At 40.2% G+C, this 21,221-nt stretch overlaps 3 protein-coding genes across 3 annotated transcripts; all 3 read left to right on the plus strand.

Annotated features, from left to right (window-relative positions):
• The first annotated feature begins 438 nt into the window (after positions 1 to 438).
• LOC143367184 (pancreatic triacylglycerol lipase) lies at positions 439 to 6,088 on the plus strand. Its single transcript, XM_076808807.1, has 7 exons — positions 439 to 599; positions 910 to 1,012; positions 2,518 to 2,666; positions 3,066 to 3,311; positions 4,113 to 4,319; positions 5,276 to 5,432; positions 5,738 to 6,088. The coding sequence occupies exons 1-7, from the start codon at positions 551 to 553 to the stop codon at positions 5,793 to 5,795; spliced, it is 969 nt and encodes a 322-aa protein (XP_076664922.1). The 5' UTR covers positions 439 to 550; the 3' UTR covers positions 5,796 to 6,088.
• Positions 6,089 to 6,228: 140 nt separating this feature from the next.
• LOC143367166 (ionotropic receptor 75a-like) lies at positions 6,229 to 13,128 on the plus strand. Its single transcript, XM_076808761.1, has 10 exons — positions 6,229 to 6,475; positions 6,563 to 6,741; positions 7,536 to 7,844; positions 8,238 to 8,368; positions 8,627 to 8,788; positions 9,552 to 9,766; positions 9,855 to 10,069; positions 10,852 to 11,120; positions 11,404 to 11,613; positions 12,218 to 13,128. Exons 1-10 carry the CDS (start codon positions 6,334 to 6,336, stop codon positions 12,351 to 12,353), a joined length of 1,968 nt encoding a protein of 655 aa, XP_076664876.1. The 5' UTR covers positions 6,229 to 6,333; the 3' UTR covers positions 12,354 to 13,128.
• Positions 13,129 to 13,319: 191 nt separating this feature from the next.
• On the plus strand, positions 13,320 to 20,324 carry LOC143367194 (ionotropic receptor 75a). Its single transcript, XM_076808819.1, has 10 exons — positions 13,320 to 13,985; positions 14,659 to 14,828; positions 15,366 to 15,677; positions 16,468 to 16,595; positions 16,659 to 16,820; positions 17,148 to 17,359; positions 17,742 to 17,956; positions 18,654 to 18,925; positions 19,241 to 19,447; positions 19,966 to 20,324. Exons 1-10 carry the CDS (start codon positions 13,853 to 13,855, stop codon positions 20,057 to 20,059), a joined length of 1,905 nt encoding a protein of 634 aa, XP_076664934.1. The 5' UTR covers positions 13,320 to 13,852; the 3' UTR covers positions 20,060 to 20,324.
• Positions 20,325 to 21,221: the final 897 nt, after the last annotated feature.

Below are 21,221 nucleotides of genomic sequence, written 5' to 3' on the forward strand. Positions count from 1 at the left end.
TTTCTCAAAAATGGTAAGCCCTATCGAAATTTTGTTGAAATAATATTAAAAGAGCCTCCAATTTTCTACAATTACTGTATATATAATTGTTTCGTGCTTCCAACCGTTTTTTAGATAATAGCGTTTGAATATAGAGAGGTCGGCACTCCGCGCGTATAGACAATACGTCACGCCGCAGAGGTTTTCAGGTACTATTTTTTCACCAAATGGCACCGTTCTAGGGAGGTGAGAGCAAAGAAATACAAAAAAAAATGTCGACACGTATAAATAAGGGCCACCCTAACGTACGCCCTCCGAAAAAAAGGAAGCCCAATCACGAGTGATAAAATTGCAAAGTGCTCGGTGTTTGGCAAAGGAGGGGTTCCCTCGAAACTCTCTCGTGACGTTGGACGTGGGAGCGTCGTAATTAATTAAACAAATGAACGCGGCTGCCGGGGCTTATCGGACATCAACGACGAGAAATGATCCGCGTAGGATGAATGGTGGGCCGCCGCTAAGCCGGCTGCAGTAGTAATCCAGTGGAACGGCGAGCGGTATCGCGCGGAGAGACATGTCGCTGGTCGAAACTCTCATCCTTCTGGCGATTGTTCTCACGTCAGGTAAACGAAGCCACGTGGATCACTTGACGCTCATCGGGGAGTACGTTAAAGTGGCCCGTCGTTCGAAGGAACAGTGGGCATTCCCTAATTTCGTCTCCTCTTCGTCTTCCTCTTCTTCTTCCCCTTTTTCAAACACTCGCGCAGAGTGCACAGGCTCTCGTCTTTTATACACCCTCGTTCACCAGGGGTGTTTAACAGAGCAGCACCTTAAGGGTGGTTATTAATCATGGACCGAGACGCGCAGTTGTTAGAATCACAGGACGGTCGGCTTCTTCTAAAGAGATTTATTTTCTGCTTCCCGTGGTTCCAGCGTACACGTACCCGCAGAACACGCTGCTGAACGACGTGGAGACGGTCATCAAGTCTGTGTTCAAAGCTGCCCATGAGCCTGCCACATTTAACTTGTACACTAGGTACGTATGGTGCGACTAATCCTTGAAGGAATGGAGTTGTATTGCGAACGATATGCTTGGCGTTTGCCGTGGCTGCATGGTTGCGTCGAGTTTGCATGGAAGCTCCAGTAAAGTCGCGCTCCCACTTGTGTAACTCGCGGCGCGGAACAGCTTCGGGGAAGTCGGAAATAGTTATGTTAAGCGATCGTATTCGAATTCAGCGAATCATGACTGTCAGCAGCTAGCTCTGGTTGAGTTTCTTCTACTCAGAATTTTAATTAGTCAAAGTGGTAATTGGCAAGGATTTTCATCCCTTCCCTTTGGACTTTACCAAGTAACTGGTCGCGAAAATTTAATGTTGCAGTTATAATCTCACAAGAGAAAGAAGCGTAGCTGTGATCCAGGCTTAATCGTCTTCAGATGTGCAATGAATTAGGGTAGCGGAGCTTAGGCCTCACAATTTTCAAAGTAATTTCCAACATTGAAGACTTCGACTTTGAACAAGCAACTGGTCCTGCATCGTAGTCATGTGGGAACGAGGCTTAAGAACACGCTTCCCTCCCCTTTTAAAGTCCTTCGTTTAGGAAGCTTGTTCTTTTTATTCTCTACGTTAATTGTATCTTCGACATCTGGTCGTTACTCGATTTCTGTTGCGTTCGCAATTGGCGGGCTGAAGTTACTTAAAACGCGGCTGAAATGGAGCAGTGGGCTCGAGAAGATTGTAATCGAAGACGTTCAAGAAAGTTCGCGCTTCTCCATGGTAACGGAGAAGTTCGCGCCGCGAATTTTTCGCCCGTGCGTAGCTGACTTTATCGTTCGCAAGCGATGCAACAATTTTTTAACGATACGTGCAATCAGCAGCGAGCGGCCAATTCTATTCTCAGCGCTGACGCTCCACTGACTATCATCGATGCGTGAATATCGCGGACGCGCCTCCTTTTCTTCTTCTTTTTTTCACCCCACTCTTCCTCGAAAGCGTGGAAAAAACGAGGCGCCACTTCGAGCGGCCGGAGGGTTTCCTCGATATTTCCACGCGAAACGATCGTTTGCCCTCGCTGGGAAGAAACGAAAATCCCCGTGGAAAATAGGCACGGAGTTTCCCGCTTTCGTTACATTCTTCTCTCGGAGCCCTCGAAGTCCGAAGAGAATTCTTAAATTCTTTTAGCAAGGACGCAGAGTAATCTGGCGATAACCGAAGGTGTGGCTATTTATTTTGTTTATTCTTATTAGCCTGATAACCCGTCGATACAGCAGCGCGGAGAAATAATTACAGATGTGCCAGAGAAGTTTAACTACAGCATTTAATCTCCAAGTGCCTCGTATATAGGCGTCGAACAGCGACCGAAGTAATAATTTAAATAATTTCAACTAACTGTAGCAACTATGTCTCCCTTAACTTTCGGCGGCAGAAAAGTATGATCTTTAAGAAGATACACAGAAATGGAGACATTCCATGATAATTAACAACAGAGATCTGCTGAGACTTTGAGTAATCGACTTCCCTGTTTTTCCCCATTTCTTCACAGAGAAAATCCGTTTGGCGAGGAGCAGTTGTCTTTGAACAACACAGAGGTCCTCTACGCGTCCCACTTCAACGAGAGTCGGCCGACCAAGTTCCTCATCCACGGATTCAGCGACACCGGAAACGAGGCCTGGGTACGAGGTTTGATAGAGGGTACGCAAACATGCTTGATAGTGGCGGCTGCGCGAAGAAGCCCGGCGAGAATAAGCGAAAAACGCGATCGAGGCAGGGGGGGAGGCCGATTCTCGAAGCACATTTCTAGAAATGTCGACGGCGAGGAGGAACGAGTGAAATTTAATTACAATCAGGGTCAATCCGTTTCGGTAAACACGGAATCGACGTCGTCAGGTTCAAGGGTCACAGCGATAACGGCTTAATTGGTCATTTAACGAGTTTTTGCTCGCTTGCGCTATGCTCCTGACGTAACTGGGAAATTTCGAATTAGAGTCTGTGCGGGATCCTCTGAGGCAGGCCCTTCGACCATTTCGCAGGGTGTCCGAGTGATTTCTTGACAGATAACGTCTTATAGATCGCCACTCGTTCGTGTTGCAGCGTATCTGCTTCACCAAGATGTGAACGTGATAGTGGTCGGATGGGGCATTTTGGCTACCGACATCTATCCCGTGGCAGCGAACAACACTCGTCGCGTTGGCGAGTTCCTGGGGGATTTCCTGGAGTTCTTGAACCGCGAGTCCAACCTCGAGTACAAGGACGTACACATCAGCGGACACAGTTTGGGGTCTCACGTGGCTGGATTCGCTGGCGCTTACCTGGATGGACGTATTGGCAGAATAACAGGTGCACTTCGATCTTCTAATTGGAAGTGTCTAGGGAGAGTAGGGAAATAAACTCGTGAACCAAGCCTTTCTTTCTTTGAACAAATGAAAATGGGTTTTTACTCTTTGGGCTTCAATTTGTTCGCACATTAATCAATTTGAGATACTTTCGCTCAACGCTGTGTATATTAAACGCAGGACTCCGTACTGCGAAGTAGCAAGTAGAATAATTCCAAAATTGAAAAGACTTTGCAGAAAACGCTGTCAGTGCCAAAATTAAAAAAAAAAATTATCGAAAATGCTCCACGTGCCAATGATTTTTGGGACTTACAGTGTTTTCTAAGAGGACTCTTTTATTAATAATTAAATTAATTGGACGCAGTATGGACTCTTACATTTTGAGACAATTTAATGAAATCGATATGGGACGCATACTTGGAGTGCAAAGGGTTAAGTGTAGGTCACAGTGAGGATTTAAGGAGGGACTATACTTTAGGCAACGCTAAAACAGCAAGATTTTGGGACTTTTTTTGGAGAAATTAAGAAGCAAATCATTTTGAAGTTTTTTACGGCTTTTTGTATTTAACTTTTGAAGATACGAGAAAAACAATTTTATGTTAAAAATATGCATTGTAGAGGTCGCTATTGACGCATCTTGCTACAGCGTTGCCGCTGAAGTTGCAAAACGGTGGGGGTAATTTAGAGAAAACTATTCAACTGATCGACTTGCCCTTACACATACAACTAGATAATTCCAGTCCGCCACTGCAGAGGAATATTGTTAAATCGCGATATTAACTATTGCGTGATGTAACTATCGAAGGCCTGGATCCAGCAAGTCCCTTGTTCGAGACGATTCCTGGCATTGTCGACCCGGAGTTCAGATTGGACCCAGCCGATGCGCAGTTCGTGGACGTGATTCACACGAGCGGGCCAGCCTTTGGATTCTTGGCACCCCTGGGTCACGCTGATTTCTATCCTAACAACGGAAGGTTCCCTCAGCCTGGGTGCTCGTTTTTGCCAACCAGAAGTAAAAATCTCATTTGCTCTTTTTTTTATTGGTAAATCGATTGTGGAGAGCGAGGGATGGGAGTTGTGGATATTGCGATCAAGTGGCAGAGGCTTAGTACAGTAATCTTCAGTGGAATTCAACTCTTTCACTGCATTTTCTATGCTTTCCTTGCTCCTTAGTCTAACTATTGTATGTCCTGTGATGCCAGATCGGGGCCGGGTTCCCTCGAGAATTTCCCCCACCTCGCGCACACTACTGTTCCGGCGTAGTATGCGCGAGGTGGGGGAAATTCTCGAGGGAACCCGGCCCCGATCTGGCATCACAGCGTATGTCTTCCCTGGCAGTGGGGTGTTTTCACGCCAAAGCGACAGGGAAGGTATTATCTTGCATATTTAATCTAAGGATACTTGAGAACGTGGTGTTTTTCTTGTGTAAATCCTTGGCACCATTCCAAAAAAAATTTTCTCAAATAAATTACGAACAAAACGAAGAATGGTGTCCCACTATATCGATATATTACCGCTGCCGGTCCCGGGTCGCAGCAATGTATCGAGAGAAGACTGTATAAATCCTATTTGTAGCATCATAGCATGTTATTTATTTTTAATTTAAAAATTTATCTCATATTTTTTTAGGCCTTCCGGGCAATCAGGGTCTGCCACAGTAACGTAGATTTCGTCAAGTTTGATACGAGAGAATTAAATTCACTGAATTTTTCAAATCTCTAGGAGCAAAGCTATCTTATTTATAAAAAATGTTCGTTCCCTTTAGTTTATGCTAAATCAAAGTTCCTACAGAAAATGAAAATTCTGTTAGTGATAGTGTTAAGGATACTTATAAGTTGGCTGGATAATACTACCCCCATTTATTATTATGAACTTTATTAGTGCATAAGAAGGGTCTGCCAGCCTGGAAAAAATATTTCAATTCCCTAGCAGTAGTGAAAGTGTTAATACATACGAAATGGTCGTCAGCTTATTGCAGCCACTCGCGAGCGCACCAGTTCATGACAGAGAGCATAGGGAGCACGGCTGGATTCAAGGCAAGGACCTGCGAGAGCTGGGAAAAGTACAAGGAGGGACGTTGCGGTTACAATCCAGTCGTGTTAATGGGAGAATACGCGTCTACGTCGTAAGATATCAAAATTTCCTTCGATCTGTGTTGAGTACTTACGAAAACCCCCTTTGTAGCTGGCCACTGGTATTTCAGACATATTCAAACATCTTATTTATTTGGTATATATATATATACAGGTAAATACCCATTAGAAGCAACAAAGGAGAAGCAAATCTTTACACTCGAAATAAAAAGTCAATACTATTTCTATCGAATTAATATATCTGAAATAGCAATCGCGAGCCATAGGTGTTTAGATATGTCTAGCGTGAAAAGAATTCTGTCGAGTGCAAACGACGATTTCCTTCGAACCGTTGCAGATTACGAGGAAAGTTCTATTTGGAGACGAACGACGCACCCCCGTTCGCGGTAGAGTGAACCCGCCTCGCGCTGGCGACGGGAAAGAAGCTTGGGACCACTGTGCCGGCGACGATGCTTTTGCGACACAGAATGATCCGTACTAGTCATTTATAAGTTACTTTTATTTATGCAGCGTGCGCAGCTTTAATCGAGATCCTTTCCTTGTTCGTCTGTTGTTCGGTCGTGCATGCCCTTGCAAAAGTACAAATTATATTAATTAACCTGGTATGCTCAGACGATAGGTCTTTTCCTCGCTCGTGTACTCGTGCCGACGGAAGGGGAGAAATAAACGTTTTATTGGTTACTTGAAACCTCGCCCCACCCTACCGTTCATCCTGATAAATAGTTCACCGTGCCACGTAAACGCGACGGGGGTTGTGAAATTCTAATGTCCATCGGGAAATATGAACGGTAGAGTATATAATTCATCGAGATTGCGATTAATAAATACAGAGACGGGATATTAGAATTTAATGCAATACTCTTGAAGAGTATCTGCGCAAGACTGAAGAGATGTCGTTTCGGTAGCGCTCCTTTCAGGATTAATTTTTGCATCATGGATCGAATATACTTGCTAATAGTTTTAACGCTGCAATTAGCAGGTGTTCTGTGTGTTAATGAGAATAATGTCATTAGAGACTACTTCGCGTTCAGGAAGGTGAAGAGGGTTGTGGGATTCTCTTGTGGCAATGTGGAAAGTGCGTAGCAAACTAGGAACTCGACGGTTTTTAAATTGTGCTTTATTCACACGCTCAGATGTCCATTGAACGCTTTCTGCAAAACAGATGACTTTAGGCTCGCGAAGACGTTTAATAATATGTACGTCACGTACATTTCCATGGTGGAGTCCGTGCCTGAATCGAGCCTGGACCTTAGGAAGATCCTGGATGCCGACTACCACCAACTGGGCGTTTTCTTGGATTCTCGGTGCAATAGTAAGCGTTACGCGAAAATCCTCGTCGATGTAAGTGATTTGTTAGCGGAATTTTATGAGAAAATGGCAACAACGATGGCAGAATGCAAATAGGTCGAGTTAAATTGAACTTGGAAATTGCGGAACGATATTACTGTTAATTGAAGAGTCCTTGTAGAAAACACTGTAAGTGCCAGGAATTAAAAAAAAAATCATCGGGAAATATTCTACGTGCCAATGGTAATTCTATAGTATATATTTTTAATGCAATTGCCCTTTGTCAATGAGTTACCAATAGTGATAAAAGATGGTGCAACGTTATTTCTGTTGAAAACAATGTAGCAGCCAATTAAGCGATAGGTAAAGAGGGTTGGCACTTACAAATTTAAATTAATGGCACATTCAGCCTTCTCTACAGCTAAGAGGTAGCATATAGAGGGTTTTCTACAAATAGAATTCTTCTTCTCATGAATTTCGACTAGATTAATGCGAAGACTAGAAAATTTTGTGATGTATTTAAGTTATTGAATAATTTAGCATATTTAGCAATCAAAATACCTAAATCAAATATTTTCTCCCTGCTGAACAATTTGATTTTTGGCACTTACAGTGTTTTCTGCAAGGACTCTTCAATTACTCAAATAACTATTTAATGAACCGTTAGTTTAGAAAGCGGTATAAGTGCAATTTAACGAGCATTTAAATAGATTTGCTATTTCGAACTTCCTCCCTTCTAAGAATGTCAAGAAAGCTTTCAAGCTTTATTCCCCCATCTGGTTTGCTACTCTAAAAATGGGGTTGCGATTCTAAAAAAAATAAGCGTGAAAATTTTGACTTGGATGCAGGCAACGAGGTATTCCATGTACGGCGAGATGCACAAATGGCTGATCCTCGGATCAAACCTGAGCCACAGCTTGCAGATATTAAACGACGAAGCGTTTTCTATCTCCACTGACGTGGTGGTAGCTGTCCCATCAGCGAACGATTATATTCTGTACGACGTGTACAATCCGTGTAAGGATCGAGGTGGATCGACGAACGTAACATTGTACGCCATATGGAACACTGAAAAAGGATTGGTCGTCACCTTGACTCAATCGAAATTCGAAAGGAGATCGAATTTACACGGAATGAAGCTTAAAGTTGGGGTTGTAGTAAGTCGATATTTCTCCAGCGAAATAATAACTAGAATAATTATTATCTTCTATGGCAAATGATGATCAATCCTCGAAATACTGTAGCGTATAAATTGATTAATAAATGATTTTCGGTTGAATAGAAATCGAGGTAATTATCTCATTTGTAGTAACGCCTGGGCTTTGTAGTAAGTATTTATTCCACCTGAATTTTAGTTTGCTATTAGCGATTAAAAATTAGCAAAATTTCTTCTTGGAATTTGGAAACTCAAGCTAATGGTTATTTAAGTCGAGGGTAACTTTATTTAAACGACTGTCGCGTTATCTCTGTAACGTTCATCGGCTCTTCTGCTGAATAGTGAACGGAGAATAATTGTGTCTATTATAGCGCTGTTTCGTTGTAATTTTCAGTTGACTTCCAAGTCGGAGAACATATCGCTGTACGATATGATGATGGAGGAATACAGCATGAAAGCGAAGAATGGGCGGTCGAAATTCTTATACATACTACTGTCGCACATGTCTGATCTCTTCAATTTCACGTAAACACAAAGTTAATTAATTAACAAATACCCTAGTTCTAGATTATTTACTTTTCATTTTATATTTCTTACGTTTTTTTTATTATTCCTTATACAATCATTTACTAGTATTTTATTTTCGCTTATTTATTATTCCGTTATTATGTTCCTTACGTTTATTTATTATATTCGTCATGTGTATATAGTTATTACGTTTCTTATTACAAGTTCATGCAAATTGATAGAATCTTGTTTGTTGCGTGTCGTCCCATTCTGTAGCATGGACATCGAGCGAATAAATGCACAAAGGAGATTCGATAGTTCTGGTCCCGTGTTCGCTGCGTTTAAAAAGAAATTCATAGATCTGTCGGCAAGCCCAGTCGCGATGAAGATTGAGAGATTGGATACCGGCGATATAATCGGGCCCGTCTGGCCAATACGGTGCGTAACTACTGATTTCTGCTTCACCGTGTTCCTCTGCCTACCTTAGTTAAAAGGTCCTATCTAGCATTTCCGAGAAAACTGAAGTTCTAGTATTTTCTTTGTGCCGTCCTTGTAAATAAATAAACAAATTAGACTGTTTCTAGATCTCTGCGCAACGCGTAGGGTTTTCTAACTTTACATAAAGGGTAAAAGATGCGTGGAACTTTAAATATTTCAACATTTCTTGAAAAAGGGTAAAATGCTAGATAGGACATTTTAACTGAGGAGAAGAGTCCTGCTATTAGTAATTCATTCGAAACGAATTTTAGACTTGATTGCTACGCTATAAAGCATTTGACAACTTCTAGTAGCTCTAATAATTAAAATATTTAACTTCAGTTCCTCATTTATAAATATTAAAATCGAACCCGCGATAAATTCAATAATTCAGATTCTTACATGCTTCGTGAATTGAGCACAGTGCATTTTTCGACAGCTATATATATCCAAAGTTAAAAAGACATTTGAATATAAATAGCGGCTAAAATTATAGAGTTTCATACAGCTTATTTATATATATATAGTTTCACAAAACTTTGAAGTCAATAAATTTGCCTCGAGTAATCTGTAATTGTTTATCACGAACAGTTAAGTCTTCGAGCTACGAAAACTTTTCAAACATTTCAATTTTATTACTGATAGGTACAGTGATATACAAGTAACAAAAATCTCAGCTGAATTCGAGATGATTGAAATTTAATGGTTATCATCCAATTCACAGATCGTGTTTCATGTTCCGCACGATTTCCTCGATGAAAGTGAAACCAGGCCAGTTTCTGAAGCCCCTGTCCGTGAAAGTGTGGTACGCGATTCTTACCATGATAGGCATCGTCACATCGGTTTTAATTATTTTTGTAAAAATGGAGGGGATTCGCAGACCCGCGGAGATTTACGGGCTGTCTGTTCTACTCACGATCGGAGCTTTATCTCAGCAAGGTACGGAGACCCTGTAGAAAGATATTGGTAAAGGAAGAGCAGTGCGATAAAGGAATAGTCGATAAGTCATGAAGCTTGTTTTGCTCAGGTTCTGCGTTCGTCCCAGCTCGTTACGCAGGCCGTATCGCCTTCCTGCACATTCTAGTATTTAGCACATTAATGTTGAATTATTATTCGGCGAGCGTTGTGTCGAATCGCTTGAAGAATAAGGGTGAAAAGATGAACGATTCCTTACTCGATCTGGCGAGGAGCAACATGAAACTCGCGGCGGAGCCCACGCCGTATATTCGTTCTTTCCTTCAGGTGATGTTTCTTTAGTAAATATAAAATAAATACAGAAGTAAATACTCTATTTTATACTAGGGTTTGTTAACATTTTGTCTTGAAATCGTCTCGGATACAAGTACATATATTGTAGTAGGTAACAGTTTACTGTAAAATTAATCTCCATGAGTTCATATTCTCAGAAAAAAACACCTTTGTAGCTGCCACCCTACGACTGTCAGGGGTTTCTTTCTGAGAATATGCTAAATGGAATAAAGATTTATAATTTGATACCACCTTTTAAAACATTCATATTTTGTACAGATTTTAGTTATTTTAGTTTTTTTTATTTATTTGGTTTTGTATAGTATAAAGTATATTTAAAAAAAATTGAACCACACGTTTTTTTAATCCTTAGGAGGGTCGCTACTGCACCTACCAAAATCAGGTCAATATTTTCTAAACTTCGACTTTTTTTGCACCTAAAAGTTACGAAAACCGCAGGCCAAAAAGTTATTTTTCTTTAACCCACTGCCATTTTGTAGAATTTATTTCTAAATTTTGGATCGTAGTAGGGGCCATAGCGACACTCATAAGAATTAAAAAAAGCGTTAGGTTCCATTTTTTCTAATACAAAAGAATCTTTCATATCCTTAGACACAATTAAATATTCCAGAAAAACGAAGCTTGTCAATAATAAATCAATTTTAAAAGGAATATTTAATCGACTTGAAACTTGAAACATTCTAATCCAACCCTCTGTTTTAACTGCAAAGTGAACAGAATTTTCAAGTACCAAAGTATATTTATTCATACGTCAGGTGCCAGACAGAGAAGTCAGATATTTCTACGAACATCGTTGGACAAAGATACCGGAATTCAACAGGTACTTGCCCTTAGAGGAAGGGCTGAATCGCGTGGCAGAGGGTACGTTGGCTTACGACACGATGATCGATTCCGCTTATCCTTACATCGAGCACACGTTCAACGATCGAAGCATCTGCGAGCTCACCGAGGTTCACCTCTTTCGCACTGTTTTGGCATTGTACGCGAGGCACAAGAGCCCCTTCACCGAACTCTTGAAAATAGGGTACGAAAGCCTACAGACCTATCTACAACCCTGGAACACAAGAATTCGTCATTTCTACGACTGCTCCTCTATTAATTGTTCCAAACAGCATGTTTTCAATATAAAACTATTACCAAAGATGAAATTTGCAATGACATAGAAATAAAAATCTGGAGGAAGTGGTAAATTTGATGAACGTTTGTGTTGGAGGAATATCGAATAACGGTTGTGTTTTAGGGTAAATAATTAATAAAAAAAAAACGGTCCAAACGAGCACATCTTTCTAAGACACTGTTTATTCTAGTTTAACGAAAATGCGCAACATTGGTCTGCAAAACCGCGAATGGAAACGATGGTCAGCCAGAAGACCCTTCTGCCCCAGCAACCTACTCATCGCGGAGCCACTATCGATTTACGAGGCAGCGCCGATTTTCGTCTTCTTTTCCGTCTCAGTGGGAATCTCCCTTCTAATTTGCGTTGTGGAGAATATCCTCTACTGGATCTCACCGACACGGTGAATAAACAGTGGAAGAACCGTACCGAGTATGTTAACGCTTTGAGTGGTATTTAGACTTTCAAAAATGCCCCTTCATCCATAAGCGACTCTATAGGGGTCGCCTACGACCCCCAAGAATTTTAAGTTTCTCTGCAAATTTTTCAATAGACTCTAGAAGTCTAGAATACCAAGCTTTCACTCCGAAATGTCGATTTTCTTATTGTAACTGGAAACCATGTACTGTAAGCTGTAAATCTCTTCTCCGAACATACCTAAAGAATCTTTCGAAAACGTTAAGTGAATTTTGGAATATTCCAATTTCAATTTGGGGGTCGCCCGTGACCCCACAGTGTCAGATCTCTCTAAAATTGTCACAGTGTCTTTCTAGAGTTAAGTAGATCAAGTTCTTCCGAACCATCGCCTCTGACGAGAATCTTTTGTACAAGCCCTGGTTCGTTTTCAAAATACACATTCAGGGGCTCTCGAAGAATACTTGTGGCCGTTTCCAAAATATACCGATCTAAGAACACCATCGAATCCCTCGGCGCGAGAACACGCCGACGCCACACAAAGCGTTAAACTCGGCTCATTAATACGAATTCTAAGCTGCAGTGACTTTCAGAACATCGAGCGCCGTGTTGGAGAAAAGGCGCCTGATCAACAGGAACCTGCATCTGCCGTCTCTGCGAGACCTTAATCTGCAATCGCTGCGGAATTTCCACGTCTTTGGGGACCTGGCTGGTTTTCGCAACCCTTAAGCAACAGCAGCTCGAATATTACCGTCACAGCTTTGAATTAACGTCTATACCAACGATTAGAAATATCCTCCCACATGCGTGCCTCTTTCCCCTTGATTATCCCCCAAATGCACGCGCGTCGAATGAAATTCGACACGCGCAGCGAGGGTTTGCACGCACGCTGACGATTTAATTGAAATTAAACGACTCGCTTGGAGCACGCTGATTAATTACAGTAGTGATCAGTGATTTCGTTGCAAAGCTTTGATACGCCACGATGATCCTGAATCGCGTAATCATTCTTTTTAAACCAATACCCTTTCGATACCTTTAATGATTGGCTCATCGTGAAATTCATATTTCGCGACTGGCTCCATCGGCACCAGTCGAATTAATAACACATGGAAATGTTGTGCACAGCGCTGATATAAATTTAGGGACCCAGTGGAAATAGGCTCGTGCTACATATGCATCAAGTTTCCTGCAATGGAGTGTAATTCCACCGCCTCCTAATATAATAGCATGTACGTTTCACCGAGCAGAATCATATTAAATTTTCTTCACGCTGAGAAAAGAGAAATGCGTAGTGGAAAGGGGGCCTATTTCACCAGAGTTGGGCATTATCCGAATAAATTTTTTATTCGAATAATTTCTTTATTCGAGAGTAACGAATAATTTTTTATTCGAGCGTAACGAATAATTTCTTTATTCGAGAGTAACGAATAATATTTTATTGCCATAAATTTTTATCTATAACATAATTCTTTTGCTGCTTTTTTATGTTTATATAGGGTCATTCGGAGAAATATGCCACAGTCAACTTTGAAACGCAATATCTCACAAGTATTTTAAGATATAAAGCAGAAAGTGTTTGTGTGTTTGTCTGTCGCCTAAAAACTTTCGAATAAAAATTCGAAGCTTATGCAAATAAATTTTTACCCAACTCTGCATATAAAATTAATTTTTCAGCTACAATTTGAAAATAGTTGCAATTTACCACTTAATTCAAGTACCGTTTAAAGTAATTACAATTTCCTATCGCATTTCCTATGAAAATAATTTTTCAGCTAAAATTTGACAATAGTTAACAATTCTTCCCGCAACATACTTTCCTCTAAAATGACAAACCGGTGGCATGTGCCTGTTTTCCACTGGGCCCCTCAATTTCTGATAATGGTACAATCAATATTGCAACGTTCCGTCGGATTTAGCTCGTTTCTTTCGAGACTCGCGTGTCTCATCGGACGTTCGATGAAAAATTCATCCAGACCCGTACATCCCTTCCGTGACTCGAATAATTTGTCCAATCACTCGGTATCGTTTTGACACTTGTGACAGGCAATCTTGCATATCGGAATAAGAAATGACGTTGAGTGCGTTCGATGCAAATGCTCGAATAAAATGTATTAGAATAATGCAGCTGCAGAAGAAATTCGCGGGAGATGTAGAGGGTTCGGTATTTTGCTAGCTGGAAGGATTGCGAAGGACTTGTTACCGTTGAAAGGGGGTAGTTTCTCGAAATGCGCGGGTTTTTAATCGTTTTATTGGAAATGGTTTTGGTGTCGAGCGCGCAGGATCATATTTTTATTCGCGATTATTTCCTGCATAAGCGGGTGCGGAATGTCGTGGGATTTTCTTGTGGTGACACAATAGGTACCATGATATAATATAGACACTATATTTTTGGGATATTTAGAATGCTAGGCTATATTATAGTTGCTTTTGGATGCAAAGATTCAGTGAAATTCAGTTTGTGTTAATCAGTCTTTGGAGTTAATTAAAAGTGATTATTTATTATTTTTAATAATCTCATGTTTTGTCGAGTACTACTCATTACTGTTTACTGATTCACCCTTAGCACCGTTTTATTGCAGAATAAAAAATTAGTTACGTTAATAGCATCAGTTAAGCTACGTTTCGGCAAAGTTTGAGATTTTTTTGAACTTTCGAGTTGCTGAACTTCTCTGAAATGCCTCTCCACGAGTCAAAGAATTTTAAATCACCCTCGGCTCACTACGCATCTCGTTGCTTTCTACCACGAGTACATTCCAAAGTTACAGACCCCAAATTACATATCCATTATCTGCGATTTTTTTATAGTGATTTTTCCAGCAGTAAGTTTGATAATACAGGCTTATCAAAAAAATGTTTCATTTCTTTCCCATTAATATCGTAAAACTGATCCAAAGCAGTGAACACTTTTCAAACTCATAGCCCACCCCAACGTCACTTTCCCAAACAACAGAACTCTGATTTTAAATTTTCCAAAAGCTAAAAAAAAATAGTGTTCACTCGAGCCCTCCTAATAATGCACCGTTTGAGTCAGGTGACTTCAATCTCCTAAGAACCCTGAGCACCACAGGCGTGTACACCATAATACGAGAACCCAGCGTGAAGATCGACTTCCGTAGATTTCTGAGAAGCGACACTTGGACGGTGGGAGTCATCGTTGACCTTCGTTGCCACAATGAAACCGCCGTTCGGATCTTCGCCGAAGTAAGATAAACCTACCCTTAGAGTTTAGAACCTCAATAAGGAATCATTGTTAAATTACAATGTAAGAAATACTGCGTAAGAAAGGGAAGGGGGTGGAATATAAGATCTTACAAAATCTTATACTCGGCATGGGAGGGGGTAAGAAATCGTCAAAATTACCCTTAGGTACCTAATTTAAGGGGTCTCTCTACTTCGACGGCCTGAAAAGAAGCGCGGTATTTGGGATTTTTTTAAGAGAAACCATCAAACCATATTAATTGAAAAAATTATGCCTATATTTGTACATATTTACACAATTAACACTTTAACGGTCACGCGCGCGATCTACGTACACTTTTGCCCGGCCTCCAAAGATATATTTTCGACTCATTTCTTCAACCACCCCCTCGCCGGTTGTACCACCAACACCGGGGCACCCTGTATAATACTTAAGAAATTTGAAAAGGTTCGGCAGCGAGCGTCAGTTTTCTTGAAAATATGTGACCGTCAAAGTGGTGGAATCGAATTTCATTTGTAATATAATTTCATGGAACCTAGGGCTCCAAGTACAGAATGTACGATTACTCGTACAATTGGCTGGTGTTCGGCTCTAATTACAATCAGAGTCTGTCGCTCTTGAACGACACCGCCTACAACATGGTGACAGACCTTGTTCTGGCGATATCGAACAGCCGCGATGGTTACGATCTCTACGACGTTTACAATCACTGCAAATATCGCGGCGGCTCGCTGAACGTGACGGAACTGGGCACATGGCGGAGTGATTTGGGGCTGAGCGTCACTTTGACGCAGCCTTTAATTAACAGGAGAGCCAACATGCACGGGATGAGGCTGAAAATATCGGGGGTGGTGAGTGTCGTTTGCGGACCCTCCATTGGCTTCGTTAGCTGGGTAATCAATGCTTGATTAAACAGGAAAATATGCGGGATAATTATTCCACGAACGATAATCAAACTTCTGATTTTATTGAACCGAGGTACGGTGGTTCGTAAAAGTAATTGTTAAGTTTTACAGGCATTTATGAAATTAGTATGGGTCGAAGTAATGCTTTGGTATCGTTTGGAATAATATATGCCCTTATTGCGCATGAAGGGTGAACTACGCGAGGTGATTAGTCTGATTATTTTCATTGCTGGTGGATCGATTTGGATAATTTGATTTAATGGGATCTACGAGCTGATTATAGAATATTTTTCAATGTTCTTAAAATTATCTCCTGTGCTCCTAAGTGGGACTCTAGCACTTGTTTTTATGCGAGTCTAACAATGATTATTATTCTAAAAAATTCTGGTAACATTAGTGCGCAAAGTTGTATTATTTCTATTTAATAACTTTTCCCTCTATATCACCACTTTTAATCGTAAAGATCTGTTTGCTGAATTCCCTTCTTCCCCTTACCAGAAAAGGAAACAGGCACAATTACAGACCCATAGACTTTTATACCTACCTGTAAAACTACGAAAGTACTACTGTAATCAACTTTTGGTCTGTCTAAACCTAAACCAAATCGCTTCTGATGAATCTTAATCGGTCCACTAATATCGCAAACGATCAAGGTGCTCATATTCCATGGTTGGCCCTTTTAATCCGAAGCATTAAATACCTGTAGAATCGTCCTCTTATAAAATACTCCATTTAGATACAATACAGACCAAAGGACATGCGTCTCGAGGATTACATGCAGGATATCAATACGAGGTCCTTAGACAGTATGCACAAATTCGTGCACGCCATGATACTGCATACAGGGGACCTTTTTAATTACAGGTAATAAACGGAAGCAGTGGCGCGATTTTCTGCCATACTGACAGGCCTTTCTTTTTTTTTCAGTGTCCATGCGTCTGAAATAATATACTGGGACAGGCACAGCGTGCACGGTTTGATTTTCGAATTTCTGCAAGCGAATTACATCGACTTCGCCAGTAATCCGAGGATCATGGTGTCCGAGCGATTGGATTATGCTAGTCTTATTGGAGCAGCTTGGCCAATTCGGTAAGAAAATGACAATGGGTATGAAAAATGTGTTGTTTTTTTTATCTGCTAAGCTTGGTAACTTTGTTCAATGCACATTCATGGGAATATCGAATGTTGGATTGTTCACACTCATGTTAAGCGTAGAAATTAATTTGAGTGTGGCAATTAGGGTACTGGTCAATGTTCGTGTGTTAACAAGGGAAGATCCCGAATGTCCTGATATATATATGTATAAAAAAAATTTGGAAACTGAAAACCAGTATTTTTGTGAAAGAAAGCCGGTCTTCTAATGGTTAAGGACGTCGAATATGTTTTACAAAAATGGAATGTTATCGTCTCGGTTAGGCCCTGCTTCATGCTGTTGTCGACTTCGACCAACAAGATCAAGCTGGAGATCTTCCTGAAGCCCTTCACCCGACAAACCTGGTACACTTTCGCGGCTTTCGGTTTGTTCTGCATATTCGTTATAAAATTAATAATGAATCAGGAGGGAATTGGGAAGAAAGAGAAATATTCGGGGGCTGTGGTGCTGTCAGTGGGAATCTTATCTCAGCAAGGTGGGTGTTAAACAGCAATCATCCATTAAGAGCGAATTCCACTTACGCTCAAATCGCCCGTGATTTTCATTTAGCTAGGTTTTCGCTAACTGTACGCGACTAGACGCAATGTCAAGAATTTCAAAGTCGATTTTCTCGAAAATGAAGCGCGACATGAAAAAAAGGTACTCTTTCTTTTTTACTTATGACAAGTAAATAAGTCGAAAAAAAGGAATGAAATTTTTTGATACTGCGCTTCATTTTCGAGAAAATCGAGTTTTAAATTCTTGACGGTGGGTCCAGTCGCGTATAGGGAAAACTACCCTAATGAAACTCACGAGCGATTTGGGCGTAAGTGGAATTCGCCCTAAATCATATAACGAACGTCGTATCCTCGTGACAGGTGCGAATCTCTTTCCAAAACGCGTGGCATGCCGCATCGCACTTTTCCAAATGACGATACACGGCTGGATAATGTACAATTATTATTCTGCCAGTATCGTTTCCGCTCGGCTGAGCGAGCCCCTTGACATGATGGAGGATTCGGTGACCGTACTCGCAGATAGCAATTTGAAAATTGCTGCTGAGGCTGTGCCTTACCTGAACTACTTTTTGTACGTAAGTGTCGATTGATGAGTGTATTCTATTCACGAAAATAATTTTACTTATTCATTCGAGGGATAAAGAATTTGCCAACAACCTTGGTGATTTATCCTATCGACATCCTTATCTGTGGATCTAATTTTGTAAATTGTATGAATTACAAATTTCACAAATTTTACAAATTTTACAAATTTTACAAATTTTACAAATTTTACAAATTTTATAAGTTTTATAAATTACAAATTTTATAAATTACAAATTTTACTATTTTTTTTCAAATTTTATAAATTACAAATTTTATTTATTACAAATTTTACAAATTTCATAAATTTTATAAATTTGGATAAAATTTGTTAAGATCGTTCATGATTATCGATAGCTGAATCAGTACCGTCTTTAAGCATGGGCACACTGGGCAGTCGTCAGGGGCCCCATGATAGCAGGAGCCCCCAAATACAAAACAGTTTTATTCCCATAGGTGGGCAGGGGCCCCACTGCATTGCATTGCCCCAGGGCCTACGATGCTGTTATGACGGCTCTGAGCTAAATAAGAGTAACGAAATTAATTTCTATTTTTTTTTTTAAATATAATTATGTATTGAAATATTCCTGTCTGATTCCTGTCAATATTATTTATCTCCCTAAAATTACTCGAATTTGCGAAGAAATCGATTCTGCATCGGTGAATACTATAATATCGTGATATTATTAGAAATTGAACTGGGAGTCGGATTACTTTCGAACGAAACGCTGGGACCCTTTACCAGAATCGAAGAGATACTTGCCCATTGAAGAGGGTATCAAACAAGTTAGCCAAGGGATTTTGGCGTACCACACTGATCCTAATACAGCGTATCCTTACGTCGAAAGGATGTTCGACTCGAATAAAATCTGCGAGCTCACGGAGATCCACTTGTTTAAACAATCCGTGATGGGCATGTACGCCAGCCATAATGGGCAGTTCGTCGAGATGGCGAAGATAGGGTGAGGAAAACATTTCTTACGGTGTTTATTTCTTTAGTTTTCTACATCTTACACAAATCCCTCAACAGAAAAGGCGATTATGTCGAAAATAGGGAAGATATGTGCGATGGCCAGTTAAGTAAGCAATTCGATGCAATTGAATTATATTACATTTAAAAATAAATAGTAGGAATCCTTGATTTTTGTACTTCCCCAAAGACTTCGTTATTAACAAATCTATATTTTGCGATACATTTTGAAATATATAAACACGTAAATTTCAATTTTTGTAATATTTTACGTGCAAGTGTCCTTAAGGGTTATTATCTTTGTAAGATTGACGAAGATGTTCAACACTGGGCTTCGCGATCGACAAATCAAGCACTGGTCATCAAGAAAACCTCAGTGTCAGCCCGACACATTGTCCACAAGAAGCATCACTATCTACGAAACCGCCCCTGCTCTAATATTACTGGCATTTGGTATCGTCATAGCTGGAGGAATCTGTATCTCAGAGAACATTATTTACAAACGTTCGAGGAAGTGAGTTCGAAGCAATTTTTTCTTAATACGTCAAGAAAGTAAAATAAGTAGGTACTAAAGGGGAAGATGGGTGAGTGACAATCGCCGATTTTTATGCAACTTTGCTCGCTTGTTTGTTGGACCAATCTACGAACTTTTCCGTATTCGGTTGGTGCTCCTTCCAATTGCGGATTTAAGAAAAAAGGCCCAGGTGGCAAAAGTTCTGAGGGGCCCATTTTTTCGAGAAAATGAAGAAGTAGTTTACTAAAAACGGGCTAAGTGTAGTAGTACAGAACAAAAGTATAGTATTTGGATACCTATACCTAATCATAATTTTTTTTGGAGATGGGCCTCTTCTGGGCAGGGGCCCAGGCGGCAACTGCTTATCAGCCGCCCCGTTAAATCCGCAACAGGCTACTTCTGCACGGTAAAGTTCTTAGGTTGGTTCAACAAACAGTACAGTAATGTTGCATCGCAATTAGCACGTATCACTCGCCGATATTCCCTTGTTAGTGCGAAAATTTGCATACATTTTGCAGAAAGACAGTGATGAACCGAAAGAAGATTGCTGGCGCGAGGGGGAGCATTACTAGTGGGAACAGTAAAGACAATCTGCTGGATTTGCAGCTCTAAACTATATATATAATTACCTATCACGGTTTAGAAAGTAGAAACAACAAAACCACTTTAATAATTAATTAGTCTAGAATTCTGATTACCTACGTCGAATTTACATTAAACGCGTTGGAACACGCTTGTAAACGAAGATTGAATTATAATTCACAGTCAAATTAGAAATATTATTAGTATAATAAAATTCTGACCATTATCCATATTAATTGGACCCATAATCATTTGTATTACTGAGTAATCACTACAATTTAATTAATTAAGTTCTGAGTATTATAGCTGAGTAACTCGTGCCCAGCTGTTGTCCGCTATTACCCACTCAGATAGCACAGAGGCGTCTAAAGATGTCCTAATAACTTCGTAAAACGTTTAGACCAAAAACAGACCCAAACTGGATGTCTTAAGGGGAGGTCCCGGTCTAGAGCCCAAAAAATAGGTGATATTTAGGAATTAATTAAAGGAAAACTACTATATATAATTTAATGGGACTTTTTGCATTGTATTAAGGATGTCTTAAATTATAGAAATATATTTTTTGTTTTATAATTAATCATTGCAGGCAGCCCTGGGTAGCCGTTAAAGTCAAGGCGTCAAAAAATTCATCCAAATCGGTGGGACCTGTATCTCCAAAAGTTATTATCCGATTCGACTGAAACTTTTTTATTTTAAAGAATATACTTTTAGCTAGGGAGGAAACCAGAACAATTTACAAAAATAACATTTTTTTAGAAAATAACGACACTTGAAGTTTGAAATCACTTTTCCCCTATATTTTTCGTCCTTTCAACGCCTTTGAAAATTATAAATTTGCAATTTTTATATTTTTTCTGGTTTCCCTCCTAGCCAGAAGTATATTCTTCAAAGTAAAAAAAGTTTCAGTCGAATCGGATAATAACTTTTGGAGATGTAGGTCCCACCGTTTTGAGAACACTGTTTCGAGAAAAACGCGTTTAAAGTTTGACGTGAGCGCCGAGTGACCGGTTGTTGCCCATGCATTTCGCGCTACTCAAATGCCTATAACTTCGGGAATTTTACGAATTTCAACAAATCCTTTTAAACACGTTTTCCTACAAGGTTGAACAATCGAAAAATGAAATAAAAAAAAAATCGACATTTAGACCGGAACCTCCACTTAAAGACATCGCGTGCTGTCTGGGTATCGGAC

This window comes from Andrena cerasifolii, chromosome 3 (assembly GCF_050908995.1).
Source record: "Andrena cerasifolii isolate SP2316 chromosome 3, iyAndCera1_principal, whole genome shotgun sequence".
NCBI classification, from domain to species: domain Eukaryota; kingdom Metazoa; phylum Arthropoda; class Insecta; order Hymenoptera; family Andrenidae; genus Andrena; species Andrena cerasifolii.